Genomic DNA, 17183 nt, shown 5'->3' with positions numbered 1-17183 from the left:
GCGCTGCTCATAGATGTCAGGGATGCGCAACTTTTTCGCATATTCACTGTAAGCGCAGTACGGATGACCGGACAGTTTAAATATTAGTTTGTGCAAATCTCAAATGGGATATGAAGCTCATGAGTGTCTTTTTGGTTGCAGGATACTTCTTTCAGAGAGAATAATATGCTGCAAGGGTATTATTATATTGTCTTTGTCTCCTATTCATTCATCTAGTTAAAACAGAATAAAATATCAGGCTAAAACTTTCTAGTCTAGAGCATGGAGTGATCTTGTCAGAAGAATCTTGTCTGTGGTGTGTTTGATAAGTACAATAATACATTTATTTTCATTTTCCAAAGGAATAAAATTACACCTTCACCCTCACTCTTTTACTAACCTTTTTGCCACAGTGTGTATTAAAGGTGTAAATACTTCAATAAATACACTCTGGGTCCAATGAGTCAGTAGTGTAGAATAGGGCATACACCGTATGCCCACCTATCAATTTAATTCCCTGCTAAACGTAAATATATACATTTAAATGTAACTTTTGCAATTAAACTGTGAAATTACTGCCTTTTTCTCATGATATCAAATCATTTCAATTTATATTTCTAAGTATGCCCACCTCTTCAGACACTACCACACCACTGCAATGAGTAGACTCTTACATAGAGGTTCAATGTGTGCCCCTTGATACAGGGCACGGGACAACATTCCCAGTTGTCCCCAGACAGTGGCCCTGCATAAAAACAGCCTATCTGTAGGAAACATGTTTGTATAGTTGCAAGCAGGTAACTTGAAAGGATTCTGGATACACATTTAAGATCTGAATAATCTAATCACATCTTTAAGTTGTTTGTAATAAAAGATTTATTGTCAAGGATTTCATTTGAAGGGTTATGTGTGTGAGCAATGTGTGTGAAAAATACACTATCAACATCAATAAACTATTTTACCCAACAAGCTCTTCATCTGGCTTACTCTTCTTTATGTATTAGAAAAACTTTGATTCATCGGCAAGCCACCCGATGTCTGGTCAGCCAAATACAAGATCTAACACACTCATATTAACAGTATAATTAGTGTTTGTTTTAATAAAGAAAACAAAATCCTGTTCCCAAGAAAAAATTAATTAAGATCACATCACATCCTCAAGCAGAGGAAGTTTTGATTTTGTGCATTGCATAAGGGCTAGAGTTAATGTGTGACCAAATGTCGCCATTTGGCATCTCTGGTTTGTCCTCATCCCTTCTCTCCTCCATCACTACTGTCATAATCATCTCTGGGCTGAACATGTCTGCTGTGCGGTAAGGACGTGTAAGGTGGCGATAAGAAGAGCGCAGAGAGGCATCGTCATCATCAAAATCCTCCATTATTCCTCCTTGAGACCTGTTGGAGTCCTTGAGCTCATCTCCTAACTCAGAGACAAGATCCTTCAGATCTCTCATCAGGGTGGGCTTGAGACCAAACAAGCACAGCAAGAAGAGCAAACCAGCACATATACCAGAGACAAAGTATAAAGCCACTGTCTCTGGAAGACCTTGGGAGATGGAAAAGAAAGGCCAAGATGAAGAAATTAAACATCTTTGCCAACACCTAAAATTTAACGAACCTTACCTGCAAAAATAAACAAAAGGATGGGTAAAATTAACAAGTAATTACTACAATGGTTAGTGAATGAGAAAGACCACTGCTGACTGCTGATATTAGCAAATCATGAAGAGACGGGAAAACGTATAAATAAATACATTAAAAAATAGCATCAAATCATTTCGATATTTTGGGATCAGACCACACATCTAACATACCCTGGATCTGGGAAAAGATTTCCAGAGAGTTGGTGAAAATGTTTTGTGGCCTGGATACACCAGGGCCCATATACCACCCTCCTGTGACAGGAGAAGAAGGCATTGGATCCAGCAGTCAGCAGGACCATTAAAAACCAATGATTATTAGAAGATACATTATAGCCAAGTTGAATATCGCAATGTTATGTACTGTATATTTGAATCACAGTTATTTAGTTGCAAATGTCTAAAACAAGCCAGTTCATTCAAATGAAAATTGGCTAAGCAATAAAGAGGTTGTCCTCATACAGTAAACAACCTTTTATTACCATGTGTGTAATCAGAGAGCAAGAAAGGATCTATCTTTCCATGTCCAACATCTTCCAGTAGATACCGTGGTACTAAATGCAGAACAATAATCAGTCTTTTTATGTAAAATATTCATAATTAACATTGGACATTTTTCAGCATTAATGAATTGTGTTGAAGCCTCTTTGTATGTCTTTAAACTCACCACAGGTGAAGGAGACTCGCAGGTGCTTCCTGGTGCCAGGGAAGCAGGGGTCTCCAAAACTCTGAGCATCAGCACTCACAGAGCAGTTCGTCCTGCCATGACACTTCCTTGACACCCTTCTCAAGGCTGATGGAGACAAGCACTCTGACAGGAAACAAGAAGATTTTAAGCTATGGTCTCATAAAAAAATTTCAAAGACATGAAATGAATTTCTGTTTTAATGTAACCAAAATGATTTGAAGATAAGAGTAGCTGCATAAAATGTTGTGGCTCTGCTGTTATACCAGATCTTATCCACTAGATAGGAGAAGTGTATTTTAGTCTCAGACCTATGTCAGGCTTTGTGTTAGCCTCTTGAGGGCACTCAAGGCTGTCATGCACCAGGTGGCCAAATGTGGCTGAGTAAATGGCCAGAACTGTGTCATTCTTACATGCCAGCTTCAGTCTTTCATTCTCGCACACCGTTCTTGAGCGATGGTGCTCTTTGGAGAAGAAAAAAGGTGCTTATACACTGACTTCTGTGATTACTGTAGTTTTACAATATTACAAGATCTATGCACAAATACAGTGTCTCACCTGGCTTGCACTTGTAGGAGACAATGGTGTACTTGCTTGTTTCAGGGCAGGGATCTTGACCAAACACAGGACTCACCACAGGAATCTGACACTCCCTTTGATCCTGGCACTCTGACATGACTTTCTTCACATAAACACAATTTTAAAAACAGTTTCATGGTGGTACACATGTCTCTTCAATTAGAAAATAAAGGTGGATCAAAGTTATATCAAAGAGATACCTGAATGGCTGTGGTTGATATACAGTCTGTGCTTTCTACTGTTGTGTTTGGGTTTGCATTGGAGGGGCATAAATATTGACTTGGGACACGGCGTCCATAAAATGCTGACAGAACAGCCACAGATGTTCTAATGGGGCATCTGATGGACAGCATTTCTCCATCACAGGCATGTGCAGTGTGGTTCCTCAGGATCTTGTGGAGGTAATCTAAGGAACAGCAAAAAAAAAAAAAAAAAAAAAAAAAGATTTATGAAATTCTCACGGCGGACTTAAAACGTCAGTCAAGGTTGCTGAGATAAGGGCCTACAATATGTCACTGCTTAGCGTAGTACTATTGCATTGAAAACCCATTTAGAGTGTGCACTGCACAATGGCATTGTACACCACAACTAATGAATACTTAATCTGCACGACTGTGGTATTGCAGTACAAGCAATATGACAATGGCCAAACCAGCTCCCTCACTTATCTAATCTTTGAAGGTGTGGTTGGCATTGGAGCTTTAAGATGCACTCAGTAATTTTTTTCTTCATTAAAAAAGTTTTACTCCTAAAAAAATTAATTGTAATTTTGAAACATATGTTTAAATTAATGAGCACTCACCTGAGATGAAGACTCCAGTCGTATCAGTGACCTTATAACAGCTGTTTAATTTGACATGGAGAGGGTCCCCTCGTGGGGGCTGCCATGTTACAATCTCATGACCAGCTGGGTATACTCACTTAATCTCAGTAACCACCGTGTTATGGGACACTTTCACTCATGGATAAAATGAATCATTGTTTAGATCCTGTATTTATTATTGACCAAATTCCATTTAAAATGTGCTTAGGAATTCTTTATCTTTCATAACATTATCAGACAATTGTAGAAAGAGAGAGTGGCAGAGGTCAGGGAGAGCTATTTAGTCAGAGGAAATGCCCCCAACAGGATTTGAAAGAGGTCTTCCTGTTCACAAAGCAGATATGGTTTTAAAATATTACAAAGCTGAGATGCCAAAAAATAAAAACTGAAGGTCACTGCAGAACATTTTACTCTTTTAAAGCTTTTTTTACTTTCTTGTCCTCCACTTTTGTACCCAGCTCAGGTTTCTATTGTTATGTTTTTAACACAGATGGCTATTTTCCTACATTGAGCAATATCCACAAGCAAATGTGTATGTTGGAGGCATTCAGTGAGAAGGAACTGGATCAGTTTGTCAATTGTAATGTCTGGCCTGTACCTCCCCTCTCTCTTGGGATTGGCATACTGCATTTGTAGAGTCCTCTGTTAGGCAGTGCCAGGCACAGGCATACACACACAGATAAACACAATTAGCTATTCTTGGCTGCTTATCATTACTGAAGCCATTATGTTGTTTTTGAAGTAAGAAACGGCATGGCTGAACCAAGAAGCCAACATTTGGGAAAAATGCACGTGTATATCTGGAATAAGAGAAATATGAAAGGTATTGTTACATTCATACCATTCATGGCCCTAACTAGCAAAAACACTGTTTGATGTTTGTTTTATTATGAGTGAGTTCTAAAATCTTTTTATGTACACATTCACAATATAGCACCATCCACATTAATTTAGCCTTGCTTCTGCAAGTCTTTGGCATTGTATGAGTTAATGTAGACAATTGCCTTGACTTCCTAAATTATTTGTTCTCAAACAATGGAGGAGGATGGGACATTTCTGTGACCCTCATTCACACATGTCTCTCTTAAGATGATACTCTACAGCTGGTTGATGATTGTGTTAAAGACAAAATACCAAATGATCTCTTTCCTTTGGGAGGTACACTCAAAGGCAACAGAGCTAAGAACTTGATTTCCCTTATCACAGCAACAAAATGACAGAAAAACACTTACCAGAGAAATCTGGAGCAGATGAGGCATGGTGTGTGTTGACAACTAGGACAGTGAAAAGGAAACACAAGGACCAACAAGAGCTCCATGGAGGCAGCATAGTGCACAACGTACATTACTAACTGTGATTTTATTACTAGGAGAGGTTGTTTGGCAGTTTACTGCCCTCTGACTTCTGACTTCAGGAGAAAAGGGTAAATGGTTGCATTGTGTTGAAAAGAAAACAAGAGCTCTTTCAGTAGCACTGACACTGACATGCATTGGAATCATTGTGATAATTAGACATTTTTCATGTATGTTTGCATGTATTTTTTCATCAAAAGGCCATTTTCAGGTGAGAAAGTTCACACCTCTATGTAATAAGATGCTGTACTGTACTAAACATGGCTATTTCTACCTGACCTGACCCTTACAAATTACTTTTGTCTGTGTTACCTCATGTATTCAGGTTAGGTCAGCCATATTAAAGAGTAGGCTATATTTGAATTTGAATAAAACATGCTAATTTAGTTGCTACCATGTTAAAGGAATCATACCACTTATTTTCTTTTCAATCCGATACCAAACACAATCAAGGTCAATATTGCTGATATTGAAAACTAATATGATACTTCTATTAAATGGATTTTATTTTTTGATTTCTAAGGATAAAAGGAGTCATTTTAGCCATTAAACAATATATTTAAAAGCCATCAATTTTTTTATTTATAGGGCTAAACTGCAAATCATCAGACATCTATTTTTGTTTATCATTTATGAACAACAGGTCAATTTAAATTGTTTAACAGATTTAACATTTTAAATAAAAATGTTAATAAAATAAATACATTTAAATATATTTAAATTAAATCTCTATCAAATGAGCGCTGTCTACGACTGCTTGGAGACAGTAAAAACTAAAAGTCTTGTTAAAAGCTAAACATTTTGGGAAAAAATGTTGGCATAAGTAGTTTAGAATAATCAAATTATTATTTCTTAAAAAATAACCTGTGAAGCAGTATTGTTTCAAAATATTAATAATATTTGAAAAACTTTTGCCCACCATTTTTTATTTTTTTATTTTTTTTACAAATAAAATAAATAACAATTGTTTAAAAAAAAAAATTCCTATCAAATAGGAGCTGTCTGCGACTACATGTGTCTTTCAGCATTACTGCACATTAAGTTGAAATAGAAGAAATAGATCCAGTCTATGCTATTGTCTTGTATATTTCTTTTTCCAAGTTGAGTCCTATGAAACGCAGTAGTTTTCATGTTTAAGAAATAATAAAATCACTAGTTTAATAACAAACCTTTAGTTTCTATATTTTTATGTGAGTTTCCATCCTCTTGATACAACATCAGTATCGGAAGTATGGATACTTTAGAATCGATCCACCCTCCCCCAAAAGGAATATTCTGGGTTCAAGTTAAGTTCAAGTTTAGGTTAAGCTCACTCAACAGTATTTTTGTCAAAATACTACATCATGGCAGCAAAGTTGTAAAATATAATATAACTTTACACCGAAAAGGTAATTAAGTGTTTTATTACACTAAAATCATGTTAACACATATTAAAGCCTTGTGGCAGTGAGTATTTTAACATTTATGGATTGGCACCATTCACTTCCATTTTAAGTGCCTCACTGAAACCCAGATTTTTTGCTTTTTTTAAGAAAAGGAGGGACAAGTATATTGTCAGGTGTATTTTGTTGATTCATGTCTTTTATTTTGAAATTCTAGTTCCTGTTTCATGTCATGTGTTCCTGTTTCCCTTGTCATGTGATTTCTGTTTTCCCTCCATGTTTATGTGTCATGTTTTCATTGGTTTATTGTTTAATTAGCTTGTTATGAGTTCTGTTTTTTCATTGGTTTATGTTCTCCCATGTCTTGTATTTAAGCTCTCATGTTTTCATTGACTAGTTGTCAAGTATTGGATGTGATAGTAGATGTTTATGTCAAGCCATGTTCAAATCAAGTCAAGCCATGTTTGTGTTTAGTTCATGTGTAGTCAGGGTTATTGGTTCTCACTTTGTAAGTAAACTGCACTTGGGTTCTTCATCTCATCATTGTTAGCAGCCAACATCCTTACATACATATATACAGTATAGCGATTTTCTGCCATTTTTGGCTTTGGTCCATAATAAAATAAAAATAGTTACCACTCCCTCCCACACTAAGAAAATTAAAATGTGTTTCTTGTGGTAGCCTTAAAATTAACTTGTTTTATTCAAGGCAAAATATTATTTAACATAACTGAATCAACCTGAATGTATTAGGTGACACCAACAAAACACATTTTAAGGATTAGATCAAGTAGAAATACTGTTGCTACTTAAGGTAAAAATGGCAGGTCCCACTATTGTTTTACAGTGCAGCACGTCAAGGTGAAAAACAAAATGGAAATGAACAGATGGTCTGCACTCTGAAAATATCCTCAAAACATTTTGTTTGCATGTCTTTAGCAACGGGGGAAAAATAGGCTACAGACATTTCAGATGATGTCTTCTTCTTTTGTCCACAAAGGGAGGTTTCGTCTGATTTCCCTGAACTTCTGGGGACACATTTGCTGCCAAAGGTTCACACTCAATAAGGCCAAAACGCCTGAATTTTTCCATTTGCTTTTAATACATTGAGACATTTCCACTGTGTGCAAACCATCTCTGTTCATGCTCTATGATCAGTCATAAAAACCTTAAAACAAGAAATGATATTTGCTGGACATGACAATTTTGTTTCCTTTGCTTGTGTTGATGTCAAATGACAGCGATGGGCCCTCATGGTCAAGTGAGGATTTTCTGAGCTGTGTTCCCAGCTGCTGGATTTCCTTTTGATAGACTATCATCTTAAGATAAGTGCTTCCTCTCTTAGCCTAAGGAAGAGAGAGGTCAGTGGCTAGCAACTGAATCATTTCTTTGTAATCCAGAAATACTAGAAGATGCAACTCGGTTGCCATAGCAACTAAATACATATAGCTGGTTAATATCTGAGCCTTGTAGTGTACTAGCTCTAGTTAGGAGAGGATGTTATCAGCATGACCCATGTGTTCACTGGAACAGAATGGAGGACGGTTTCTCAGCACATTGTCAAAAAATACTCCCCAAGTAAAGGGATCCGTTTCAAGTTAAAAGAGAGTGAGAGTTATACTCCCACATGTAGGATTGGTCCAGTTACTGAGAGGAATGTTTCTGAATTACATTTGTGTAAGGAGACAAAATGCTTTACAGTAATTTGCTGACATTTGACGTGTTTGCTTAGTGGTTGCAACAGTGATTTCCGATTAGAGGCTGAACCAGTATTCACTGCATCCAACTCACATCTCTGTGGTGAGTTCTTGTTTGGTGGTACATCATGTGAGGTGATGCAGTGTTTAACCTTGCTCAGTAATGTTGGCATTTGTGTTAAAGGGGATAAGAAGCTACTGTAGTGTGGACTGAAAAACAGCTCACAGCTTAAATGTGTTACACTGTAAAAAATGTCTGTAATTTTAATTGTAAAATACTGTAAAAATGCTACAGAAAAAGTTAATTGATTAAAAAGTCTTTGCTGTAAAATATACAGTAAAAAATAGTAATATATTTTAAAAGACAATACAGTAGATTTTACAATAAAATGTTGTAAAAAACAAACAAATGTTAGATGTAAAAAGTATGATTTTCCTGTATAATTAATGGTAAAAATGTACATTATGTTTAACAAGAGATTACATGTACTGTTTACAGTTAACTATTGTTAAAATTACAGTGAAAAACAATAATTGGGCGTTCCCACAATTCCCTGCATGACCTATCATATTTCATTACATTTTATGGGAATAGTTATGTTTCTTCTTATTTTAATATCAGTTACGTACATTGGTGTGTTCTGTTTTATATTTAATGTAGTTTAGTTAATGTTTATTACATTATTTAAATTTCACATGTGTTACCCTGATGGTGTTTAGTATTTCTGTGACACTGAGCACTGTCTCTACATGTTTATTGGTCATTGCTCCTGGAAGAGCCACTACTGGTGAACTTCATCATGTGCTCTTCTGTAAATTTTACGGTGATTAACAATTCTTTAAAAAGTAAAAAGCAGATTTTACAGTTTCAGAAGGTTAATATCAAGTTTATGATATTTTATTTTATTTTTTATTTTTTTTTACTGTAAATTTAACAGAATTAAATATATATATATATATATATATATATATATATATATATATATATATAATTTTTATAGTGCCAGAGTGGTCATGTAAATTGCAACAGTTTAAACTGTAAACATAATTATTCTGGCAACCACAGCTTTTTTGGGGGATAAAAACAACAGTATTTTTTTTACAGTGTACTCATAGTATCCTGCTGGCTCCAGGAGGAGGGAGTATATGGGGTAAACTGGCATGGCTCATTTCCTGTGCTGGCCAAAGTGGAACTCACTTTATTTCCAGGATTTGTTAGGAGTTTCCATTTCAAATCTTTATTTTGGAATCACCATTCCCTTCATGTTTTACATAGTCAAGAAGTGCTAAGACTTTGCGTTCTGTTTCTTTCTTTCATTGAGTGTCTTTAGAGTAATGTGTCTACTTTTTATTTTTAAAATAATCATGTTTCATACTCTTGTGAATTCCCCAGCATGATGCAATAAGTTACATTAACACAACATCTGCATACTCTGAGAGGAAATGAAACTCTTGCTCATGCAGTTTAAAATAAGAATGAAAATAAATATGCAAAAGTTTTTAGGGTTGCCATTTGGTGTTTGGCATTTCTGTTTTTATAGCATAAAATGGTGTACAGGGTTAATTTTATGGTGTAAACTGGTGGTTAAGAGATGTGTTGCCATGTTAACATGTTCAGTTTCAATGGGAAGCAATGAGATGTCAGAATTGTTTCCTCATGAGTCAAACACAGCCGGTGACTCAAGACGGCTACAGAGGGAATGAGGGGAAGTACCTATTTGCTTAAAGACAACCCTTCCCTTGAGAATGACCACATACCCCACACCCACATTTATCCATTCATACGCTCACAGTAGCACACACTTATACCAATCAAACGAAGACTTCCCCAAATGTCCCCAAAGGGAGGTTTTGTGTGATTTTAACTAATTTCTGGAGACACGTTTGTCCCCAAAATCTTTTAGAAGTTAGAAAAATCCCAGAAGCAGATAAAATGAAAGAAAATAATGAGACAGAATATAAAATGCCTAATATTTTTAGTGTATCTGAGTCATTCAAATACAACAGGGAAAGTACAGACACTGTACTTGTGTGGTCTGAAATGTAAAAGCAATTCTGTATTCTCTCAAAAACAACAGTTTTAAGCAGTGATTGTTTCAAGGAGGAAATAAGTGTAACAGAGGATCTTATAATCCATTCAGTTTTTGTAAAACAGCCACTCCCCAATGAAATAGGTCAGAAAGTAGCACTTGTGATTGAACATAATGAACACATGGAGGGGTGGTTGTAAGAGGTCAGTATCAACATTAAGGTCTGTGTACACCTGTGTTAGGTGTTAATAGCCTCATGAATGGAATGTGGCCCCTGCTTCATGTTTAAGATAACACAATGACGTTTCTCTCCGGTGTAAGTAAGCATTGGGTGAAATGAAAGGCTATTTTTGAGCTTTCAGTCACAGCTTGGCAGCACAGTTATATAGTTGGGGCCACACCCATCCTCTGTTGCCTCCCTCCCTCCTGACTTTTAAAGTCTGTTGCTTGAGGGAGACTGCAGAAAGCAAGGCTCTAACTAACTTTTATCAGTGAAGACTTACAAATATTGCAACAGTTTACATCTCTGCTTTTGGGGATCTTCTGTCTTCTGGTTGCTCTCTGGGATATTTTTCAGGAGGTCTGGACTAACAAAAGTTTTTATTGTATTTTATTTTTCAGCTGGAAAAATGGCTCTCAGACTGGACTCAAATAAAGAACCAAGTGTTGAGCTCTTCATAAAGGTCAGTTGTTCAACTTTTTCAAGTTTGACTTCATCAGACACTCACATTCCAGAGCAGCTATTACTGTAAATAATTCCAATGATGTAACCAAATATTAAGGATTGGGAGATCACATGTGATGATTTAAAAATCAACAATTGAAAACATAAAAATGTATAATTCGAAAATATATTTAAACATATCAATCAACCACTAATCTAAATTATTATTCATTGGGTCCTCCTCATTGTCTATGGTGGTTACATCCCTGTTTCCAATATTCCTGTATTATGTAATCTTGGACTCATGGAATCCTGTATTCTTGAAGTTGAAATGCAGTTTACTTAATTTTTGACAGAATTACTTAGTCTTTTAACAACTTTTACTTACTGCATCGATTTGCCTTTTATTTTTTATACCTTTTCAGACCACAGTCATAGTGTAATTTACTGCAGATGGGTAGGATATATTTTACATTAATATGGACTTACATAGTCATGAAGTGATTGTGGCTACATGAGTAGGTCAGAAAAGGTTAGATTTACCATTAATTTGTTGAATGGGACTCTGCATAGACAATAAACCTAGTGCTCTATCAGTGCTTTCCGTTAGGGCAGGGATCTCCTGGGCGAAATGAATCATGGTTTACTGTACATGGGAGTATTGAAGTATTGAACACTGCTAGTATGGCTGATGTGTGACTTTTTCCTCTTACGTTGTTCTTTATCAGAGTCGACACACAGACCAGACTGGGGTCCTCTTATCAATATACATGCACACATACAAAAAGAGACCGGGAATGCTTGGCCCCTTGTCGTCACACCCACACACATATTTGCTACAGTACTATTTTAAGCTGACATGGACTCATATTTAGCCTCTTTGTGCTTTGCAACTACCTTATGATGAGCCCCGACACTTGGACCCCAAAGATCATCAAAGCTTTGTAGATGCAGATTTTGCAGTTTTTCATGTTTCATATTTTTGTTCTTAGTTGAAAAAGATGTACATTATGGGCAGTCGAGGCATTGTTCATATCTGTTATCTGCCTATTCAAGACAATTCCTGATTTTCCTTTCTTTGGATCAAGCTTTTGAATTGTCCCTCCACACCCACACAACACATAGGCTATTTATGTCCCTTTCTTTTTGAGGCGAGGGACACAAATAGTTATAAATAAAAGCTTTCTGCTAATGTTAGTGTAGTAGACATTAAAGGTGAAGTGTGTAATTTCTGTGCACCAGCAGCACCAAACAAATTTTCCAAACACTCCCCCAATCTTGCATTGATAACAAGTGACATGTGACAAACAGATAGTCCCATCCCAAACTCACACCACTGATCCAGTGTAGCCATGTTGTGCTGATCAGAATTCTCAAACAAACTGAGCAATGCTTCAATAGTACCAAAGAGCAACAGTGCTTACACATTTTGGGGCAATCAGCCAACGAGTGGCTTATTGAAAGTTGTCTCTGCATATTAAGCTAGGACTGGAAAAAGTAGTTTTACATCAAAAAAATTACACGCTTCACCTTTCGGGAAATCAAGAATGTGTGTTTCTGAATGTGACCTAGTGTCTTTGAAAATATAATGCTGACCATGGATTTTTCCACTTTGTCTCCAGGCGGGCCATGATGGAGAGAACGTGGGGAACTGTCCCTTCTGCCAGAGACTCTTCATGGTTCTATGGTTGAAAGGAGTCAAGTTCACAGTAACCACAGTTGACATGAGAAAGTAAGTGTCCCTTTAAAAAAATGACTTTCACAACCACCACGATGATAAGGCTATCTAATGGAATGGAATGTTATAGACAAATAGCATATTCTGTGGAATTTTGGGCCAGGACTGGACTGGCTTTGATAAGGCTGGGAGCGGCCCACATAGGTGTTCTTCAAACAGGATAAGGGGAGTGAGAACATTCCCATTGCACTGTTCCCATCTAATTCTTCTGAAGCAAATTAAATTACTTAAAGGTATAGTTCACCAAAAAATTTTTAAATTCTATCATCATTCACTTACTTTCATGTTGTTTCAAACCCATATATGACTTCCTTTTTTCTGTGGAAAAACACAAAAGGAATGCTAGGCAGAATGTTAGGATTATGTGTTTTATGGAAGAAAGAAAGTCCTACCTGTTTGGAACATTGTGAGTGTTTGTCAATGATGACAGCATTTTCATTTTTTGGTGAACTATCCCTTAATGTTTGAACTGTTGCCAATGCAAGAACAATCACCCTTTTAGCAGATGGACTCTCCCAGATCCGTGTGCTTTGCTAATGAGTTTAATACTGTTTCAAAGAACCATTAATCATTGCAGGTCTCAGTCAAAGACTCTCTATATCCAATAGATTGACCGTGTCCGCACCCTGTGGTTCACACTCCCTCTGCTTTGCACCATCATGTGTTGTTTAGGAAGCCAGATGAGTTAAAGGACTTAGCTCCGGGTACCAACCCTCCTTTCCTCCTGTTCAATGGCACCCTGAAGACCGACTTCATTAAGATTGAAGAGTTTCTGGAGTCAACCCTCGCCCCTCCTCGGTATTGTCCATGTATACTTTCTATTAGATCATGTGATGCCATAACAAACATGACTTTAATTTGAAGGTAGAATTGTTTTATTAGGATACAATACCGTACTCAAATATTTAGTATTGCCATGAGTCACATGGCTGCAGACATATGATGTCTCAGTCTGTAAGATCTGAAACACTGAATGAGCATTTATGTGATATTTTAAGATATAGAAATTTGTGTCCAAATTCATAATATCAACCACAGAGTCCACCCAGCATGTCAGATAGTGTGATTTTAGTGCAGTCCTCGCTGACAGACATTTCTCATTTTGCCTTGACTGTTTCAACACTGTAAAAAATGTTTATGAAGTAACCTAAAAGGTACTTCATGTGGTTGCATCTAAATTAACTAGTTTTAATTAAAAAATGCTGATTAATCTGACTGAATTTACCTCATAATTTTTTATGGGTTAGATCAAGTAGAAATAGATCCCACATTACCACTGCAACTACCACATTTGACAGAATATGTAATATAACATTTTTGTTTTAAAGGAAAGACATATGGCGTATCTACAATATTGTATATATTTCTAATATTTATAAGTTGTGAATGCTGTTGAATGTATATATTTTGGGTGTCTGATGATTGACTATAGTTATTAATTTCACTCTCTCTTATCATATCAGCTATCCTCACCTCAGTCCCCGCTACAAAGAGTCTTTTGATGTTGGTGCTGACATTTTTGCAAAGTTTTCTGCTTTCATCAAGAACAGCCCAAACAATGCTTGTGAGTTTGTGTCTGAACAAATGCTCTTCACAATAGTACAATATCATATATAGTGACATGAGGTGACATCTAAAATTGCTATGCTTTTATACAAAGAATAATATTTTGTTCTCAGTCCATGAAAAAGCCTTACTGAGAGAGTTTAAGCGGCTGGATGACTATCTGAACACTCCACTACAGGATGAGCTAGATCAAAACATTTCTGTATCCAAAAGGAAATTTCTTGATGGTGACCGCTTGACACTGGCAGACTGTAATTTGTTACCAAAGCTGCACGTCATCAAGGTAAGACACAAATCTAGGAAAGAAGACACCTCTGGGGAGTATCTGCATACAAACACTAAATATGCTCACACAAACTTGTAATTTAAAGCGGGTATATGTGTAAATATTTATAAATATGTGTTTATATCAAATTCTCTGTCTTTGATTTTGTAGGTTGCAGCTAAGAAGTACTGTAATTTTGACATTCCTGCTCAGCTCACTGGAGTGTGGCGTTACCTGCAGAATGCGTATGAGAGAGAAGAATTCAGCCAGACCTGTCCAGCAGACATTGAAATTGAGAAAGCCTATCTGAGTGTGGCCAAGAGGAACTGAACTTTAGACCAAAGAGTGAATAAAAAATAAAAAAATTAATAAAAAAAATGAATTTTAAATAACATGAAATCCCATATTTTTCTCATATGGGGCTTGGAGGAGGCACTATACAGTAGAAAAATGTAAATGGTTAGGGTCATAGAAATAAGTTTATAGCCATCTACAACACAATAGGCACACATAGTTTGTTAATGCACTTTCATTGTGTCTGTGATACCAGAACTCATTAGATATGCTATAATACTTTTGATTGACTGCTACTGTTAGTTTTAAGTCATTAAGTCATTTCACAGACAGGCTTTAATTTGGTAGCTTTCGGGTTATAGAATCCCTTGCGAATTATCTTAAGCTCAACAGTCAATTTGCATTTGTTACACAGCATTTCATATGTAATGTTTTCTGTGCATAGTGTATATATGTATTTTACATTCCTTAGGGTATATTCAGTTATCTGTAAATATATATAGATAGATATATATAAAAAGTGTATGTTTTTTTTATAATCACCCTAAACACTCTAAAGATAAGAAAAGTGTAGTCAATATAAAGTGAAATCATGCACAGCATATGAGTCATGCATCATGATTTCCACAGCAATGGTTTTGTTTTAAGGGTTACTGAGTATGAGGTGTACTGAGTCACATAGACATCACCATTGTTTAGACCTCACGATTGTTTAAAAAGAGATTAAACTGCTTCCTTTCAGATTTGACTTAAATAAAACAAATATACATATGACCAGTTTGTTACCATATTTCTTTTTTTGTGTGAATATTATAATGAAGCATATTCAGAGATTTGATGAAAAATATTGAGGATTAAAATAAACTAATACGTAACACAACTAACGGCTAATGTGGACTCAACCCAACGGGACATGAAAAGCAAAGTGGCACAATGAAAACCACAGATATTACATCCAGTCAGTTTTACCCAGACTATGTTTATTTTACAGCTTTACAGTTGCAGGTCAAGGTCAGTTTTCATTTAAGATAAAAAATACATTCATATTCCAGTTATCTACTATATATAATACAATATACACAATGCCAAAGGGTAGTTGGATGGATAATTAACGGAGATACAGTAGAGTGATTTTCAGGCGTTTGTACAGAAAGGATAGGTTGGTCCTCCTTCATCCCATGGAATTAACTCAGTTTGTTACACAATACTTCCAGAAACAGGCTGGGAAAGAAAGAGCTGTTGTTTAGTAATGGAATGATGACATAAATATAGCCATTATGTTATTGGCAAATTCTGCATCTGAATAAAATCTGCATTTCATACTTCTTTGTAATTTTTCTATATTTTTTCCAGACTTGTCTTCAATCTTGCCTTTGTTTCATAGCAAATTTGAGAACCTATGTTTAAACTAATAAATTCAGGCAGACACACCTCTCTTATTGTTTTTGGGCAAATTTTGCTCAGATCGCAGATAGCCTTGAGAACGCAGGTTATCAGCCGCTGCTAGTTTCAACACGACTGCTTTTAGGTCATCCACCTGAGGTCAAAGGGCATTAAAATACAGAATCAATATCACTGTTTTAAATTTTAAAAACATATACAGTATATGTAAAAAGTTAATTTATTACAAAGAGTATGATTTTACCATATTAGTTATTTTCTCTTGCTGCAAGGTCTCTTTAGTGCCTGAAAAGGGAGTTAAAGCCAAAAAAGCAAATTTTTTTTAGGTAAAACTGAGAATCAAAACCATAATAAAAAAATAAATAACAATTATTATGTAGGCTATTAATAACTACATCACAACCCCCTACTTTTAGCCCAGAGTCTCGTCTGTACCTCTCTGAAGCAGGACAGGGAGCACATTTTTAATGTCGTTACTCTGTCCCTCCTCAACCTCTGCGACCAGTTTCTGAATCAGTTCTGCCAAGCACAATAGTCAAATTTAATCAGATTTAATCATGATATGCATTTGCGCAAAAAAGAAACATAAAAAAATAAATCAACTAACAATCAAAAAAAATTCATAATATCCATAAAAAGTATCTTTTCTTCTTTATTTGTCTCCTATTTGAATTTTCAGCATTGCCCTAGACTTATCTTCACTACAGGTTTAGAGAAGCATGAGGTTGCTATATAACTGTTTATGTATTTGAGAACATTGATCAAGCTTTGGGTTGATGAGTCAGAGCAACTCATCAACCCAATGTCTAATAATTGTACATTCACAGTTATTGTGTTATCTGCACATTTGTTTTGCTGTACATTGAGTCTAGTGTGCAGCCTTAACCAGATGTTTACAAAATCATGAGCTTACCAACTCAAGCAAAAGCACAATATTGAGCTTACCTTCCTGTTGTGGCAGTGCAGTGTCTGAGTATAGAGGCAATGCATGAGTTCTCCGTGCTGAGCAAACTATGGCCAAAATGTAGAGCAGTGCCAGTGACAACATGTTGACAGATTCTTGGGTGACTTCAGTCTTCACTCCCTTT

At 36.0% G+C, this 17183-nt stretch overlaps 2 protein-coding genes across 5 annotated transcripts; one reads left to right on the top strand and one right to left on the bottom strand.

Annotated features, from left to right (window-relative positions):
- Positions 1 to 837: 837 nt before the first annotated feature.
- LOC127417699 (protein eva-1 homolog C-like) lies at positions 838 to 5100 on the bottom strand. Of its 4 annotated transcripts, XM_051657871.1 has the most exons (9): positions 4939 to 5075; positions 3686 to 4506; positions 3084 to 3289; positions 2863 to 2986; positions 2616 to 2768; positions 2287 to 2430; positions 2102 to 2173; positions 1794 to 1874; positions 838 to 1525 (listed from the first exon to the last, which is right to left on the bottom strand). In XM_051657871.1, exons 3-9 carry the CDS (start codon positions 3234 to 3236, stop codon positions 1137 to 1139), a joined length of 1116 nt encoding a protein of 371 aa, XP_051513831.1. In that variant the 5' UTR covers positions 3237 to 3289; positions 3686 to 4506; positions 4939 to 5075; the 3' UTR covers positions 838 to 1136. The 4 variants fall into 4 exon arrangements, with proteins under 4 accessions (XP_051513831.1, XP_051513827.1, XP_051513832.1 ...); XM_051657867.1 differs by lacking the exon at positions 3686 to 4506 and having other exon boundaries at positions 4939 to 5100; XM_051657872.1 differs by lacking the exon at positions 3686 to 4506 and having other exon boundaries at positions 2863 to 2982; positions 4939 to 5086.
- Positions 5101 to 10602: 5502 nt separating this feature from the next.
- LOC127417712 (chloride intracellular channel protein 2-like) lies at positions 10603 to 15468 on the top strand. The gene is made up of 6 exons (XM_051657893.1): positions 10603 to 10850; positions 12454 to 12563; positions 13242 to 13367; positions 14033 to 14133; positions 14249 to 14418; positions 14572 to 15468. Exons 1-6 carry the CDS (start codon positions 10797 to 10799, stop codon positions 14728 to 14730), a joined length of 720 nt encoding a protein of 239 aa, XP_051513853.1. The 5' UTR covers positions 10603 to 10796; the 3' UTR covers positions 14731 to 15468.
- The last annotated feature ends 1715 nt before the right edge of the window (positions 15469 to 17183 follow it).

This window comes from Myxocyprinus asiaticus, chromosome 27 (genome assembly GCF_019703515.2).
Source record: "Myxocyprinus asiaticus isolate MX2 ecotype Aquarium Trade chromosome 27, UBuf_Myxa_2, whole genome shotgun sequence".
Lineage (NCBI taxonomy): Eukaryota > Metazoa > Chordata > Actinopteri > Cypriniformes > Catostomidae > Myxocyprinus > Myxocyprinus asiaticus.
This window is presented reverse-complemented; position numbering and strand designations above follow the sequence as displayed.

What these genes read in the sequence shown, in the direction of transcription:
- LOC127417699 (XM_051657867.1), bottom strand. Translation starts at nt 5,035, where the DNA reads ATGCTGCCTCCATGGAGCTCTTGTTGGTCCTTGTGTTTCCTTTTCACT. An exon ending in TATCAACCACAGCCATTCAG is followed by an intron (nt 2,987 to 3,083) that starts GTATCTCTTTGA and finishes GTTTATGTGAAG; the next exon opens with AAAGTCATGTCAGAGTGCCA. An exon ending in CTCCTACAAGTGCAAGCCAG is followed by an intron (nt 2,769 to 2,862) that starts GTGAGACACTGT and finishes TCTTCTCCAAAG; the next exon opens with AGCACCATCGCTCAAGAACG.
- LOC127417712 (XM_051657893.1), top strand. Translation starts at nt 10,797, where the DNA reads ATGGCTCTCAGACTGGACTCAAATAAAGAACCAAGTGTTGAGCTCTTC. An exon ending in GTGTTGAGCTCTTCATAAAG is followed by an intron (nt 10,851 to 12,453) that starts GTCAGTTGTTCA and finishes CTTTGTCTCCAG; the next exon opens with GCGGGCCATGATGGAGAGAA. An exon ending in GAACAGCCCAAACAATGCTT is followed by an intron (nt 14,134 to 14,248) that starts GTGAGTTTGTGT and finishes TTTTGTTCTCAG; the next exon opens with TCCATGAAAAAGCCTTACTG.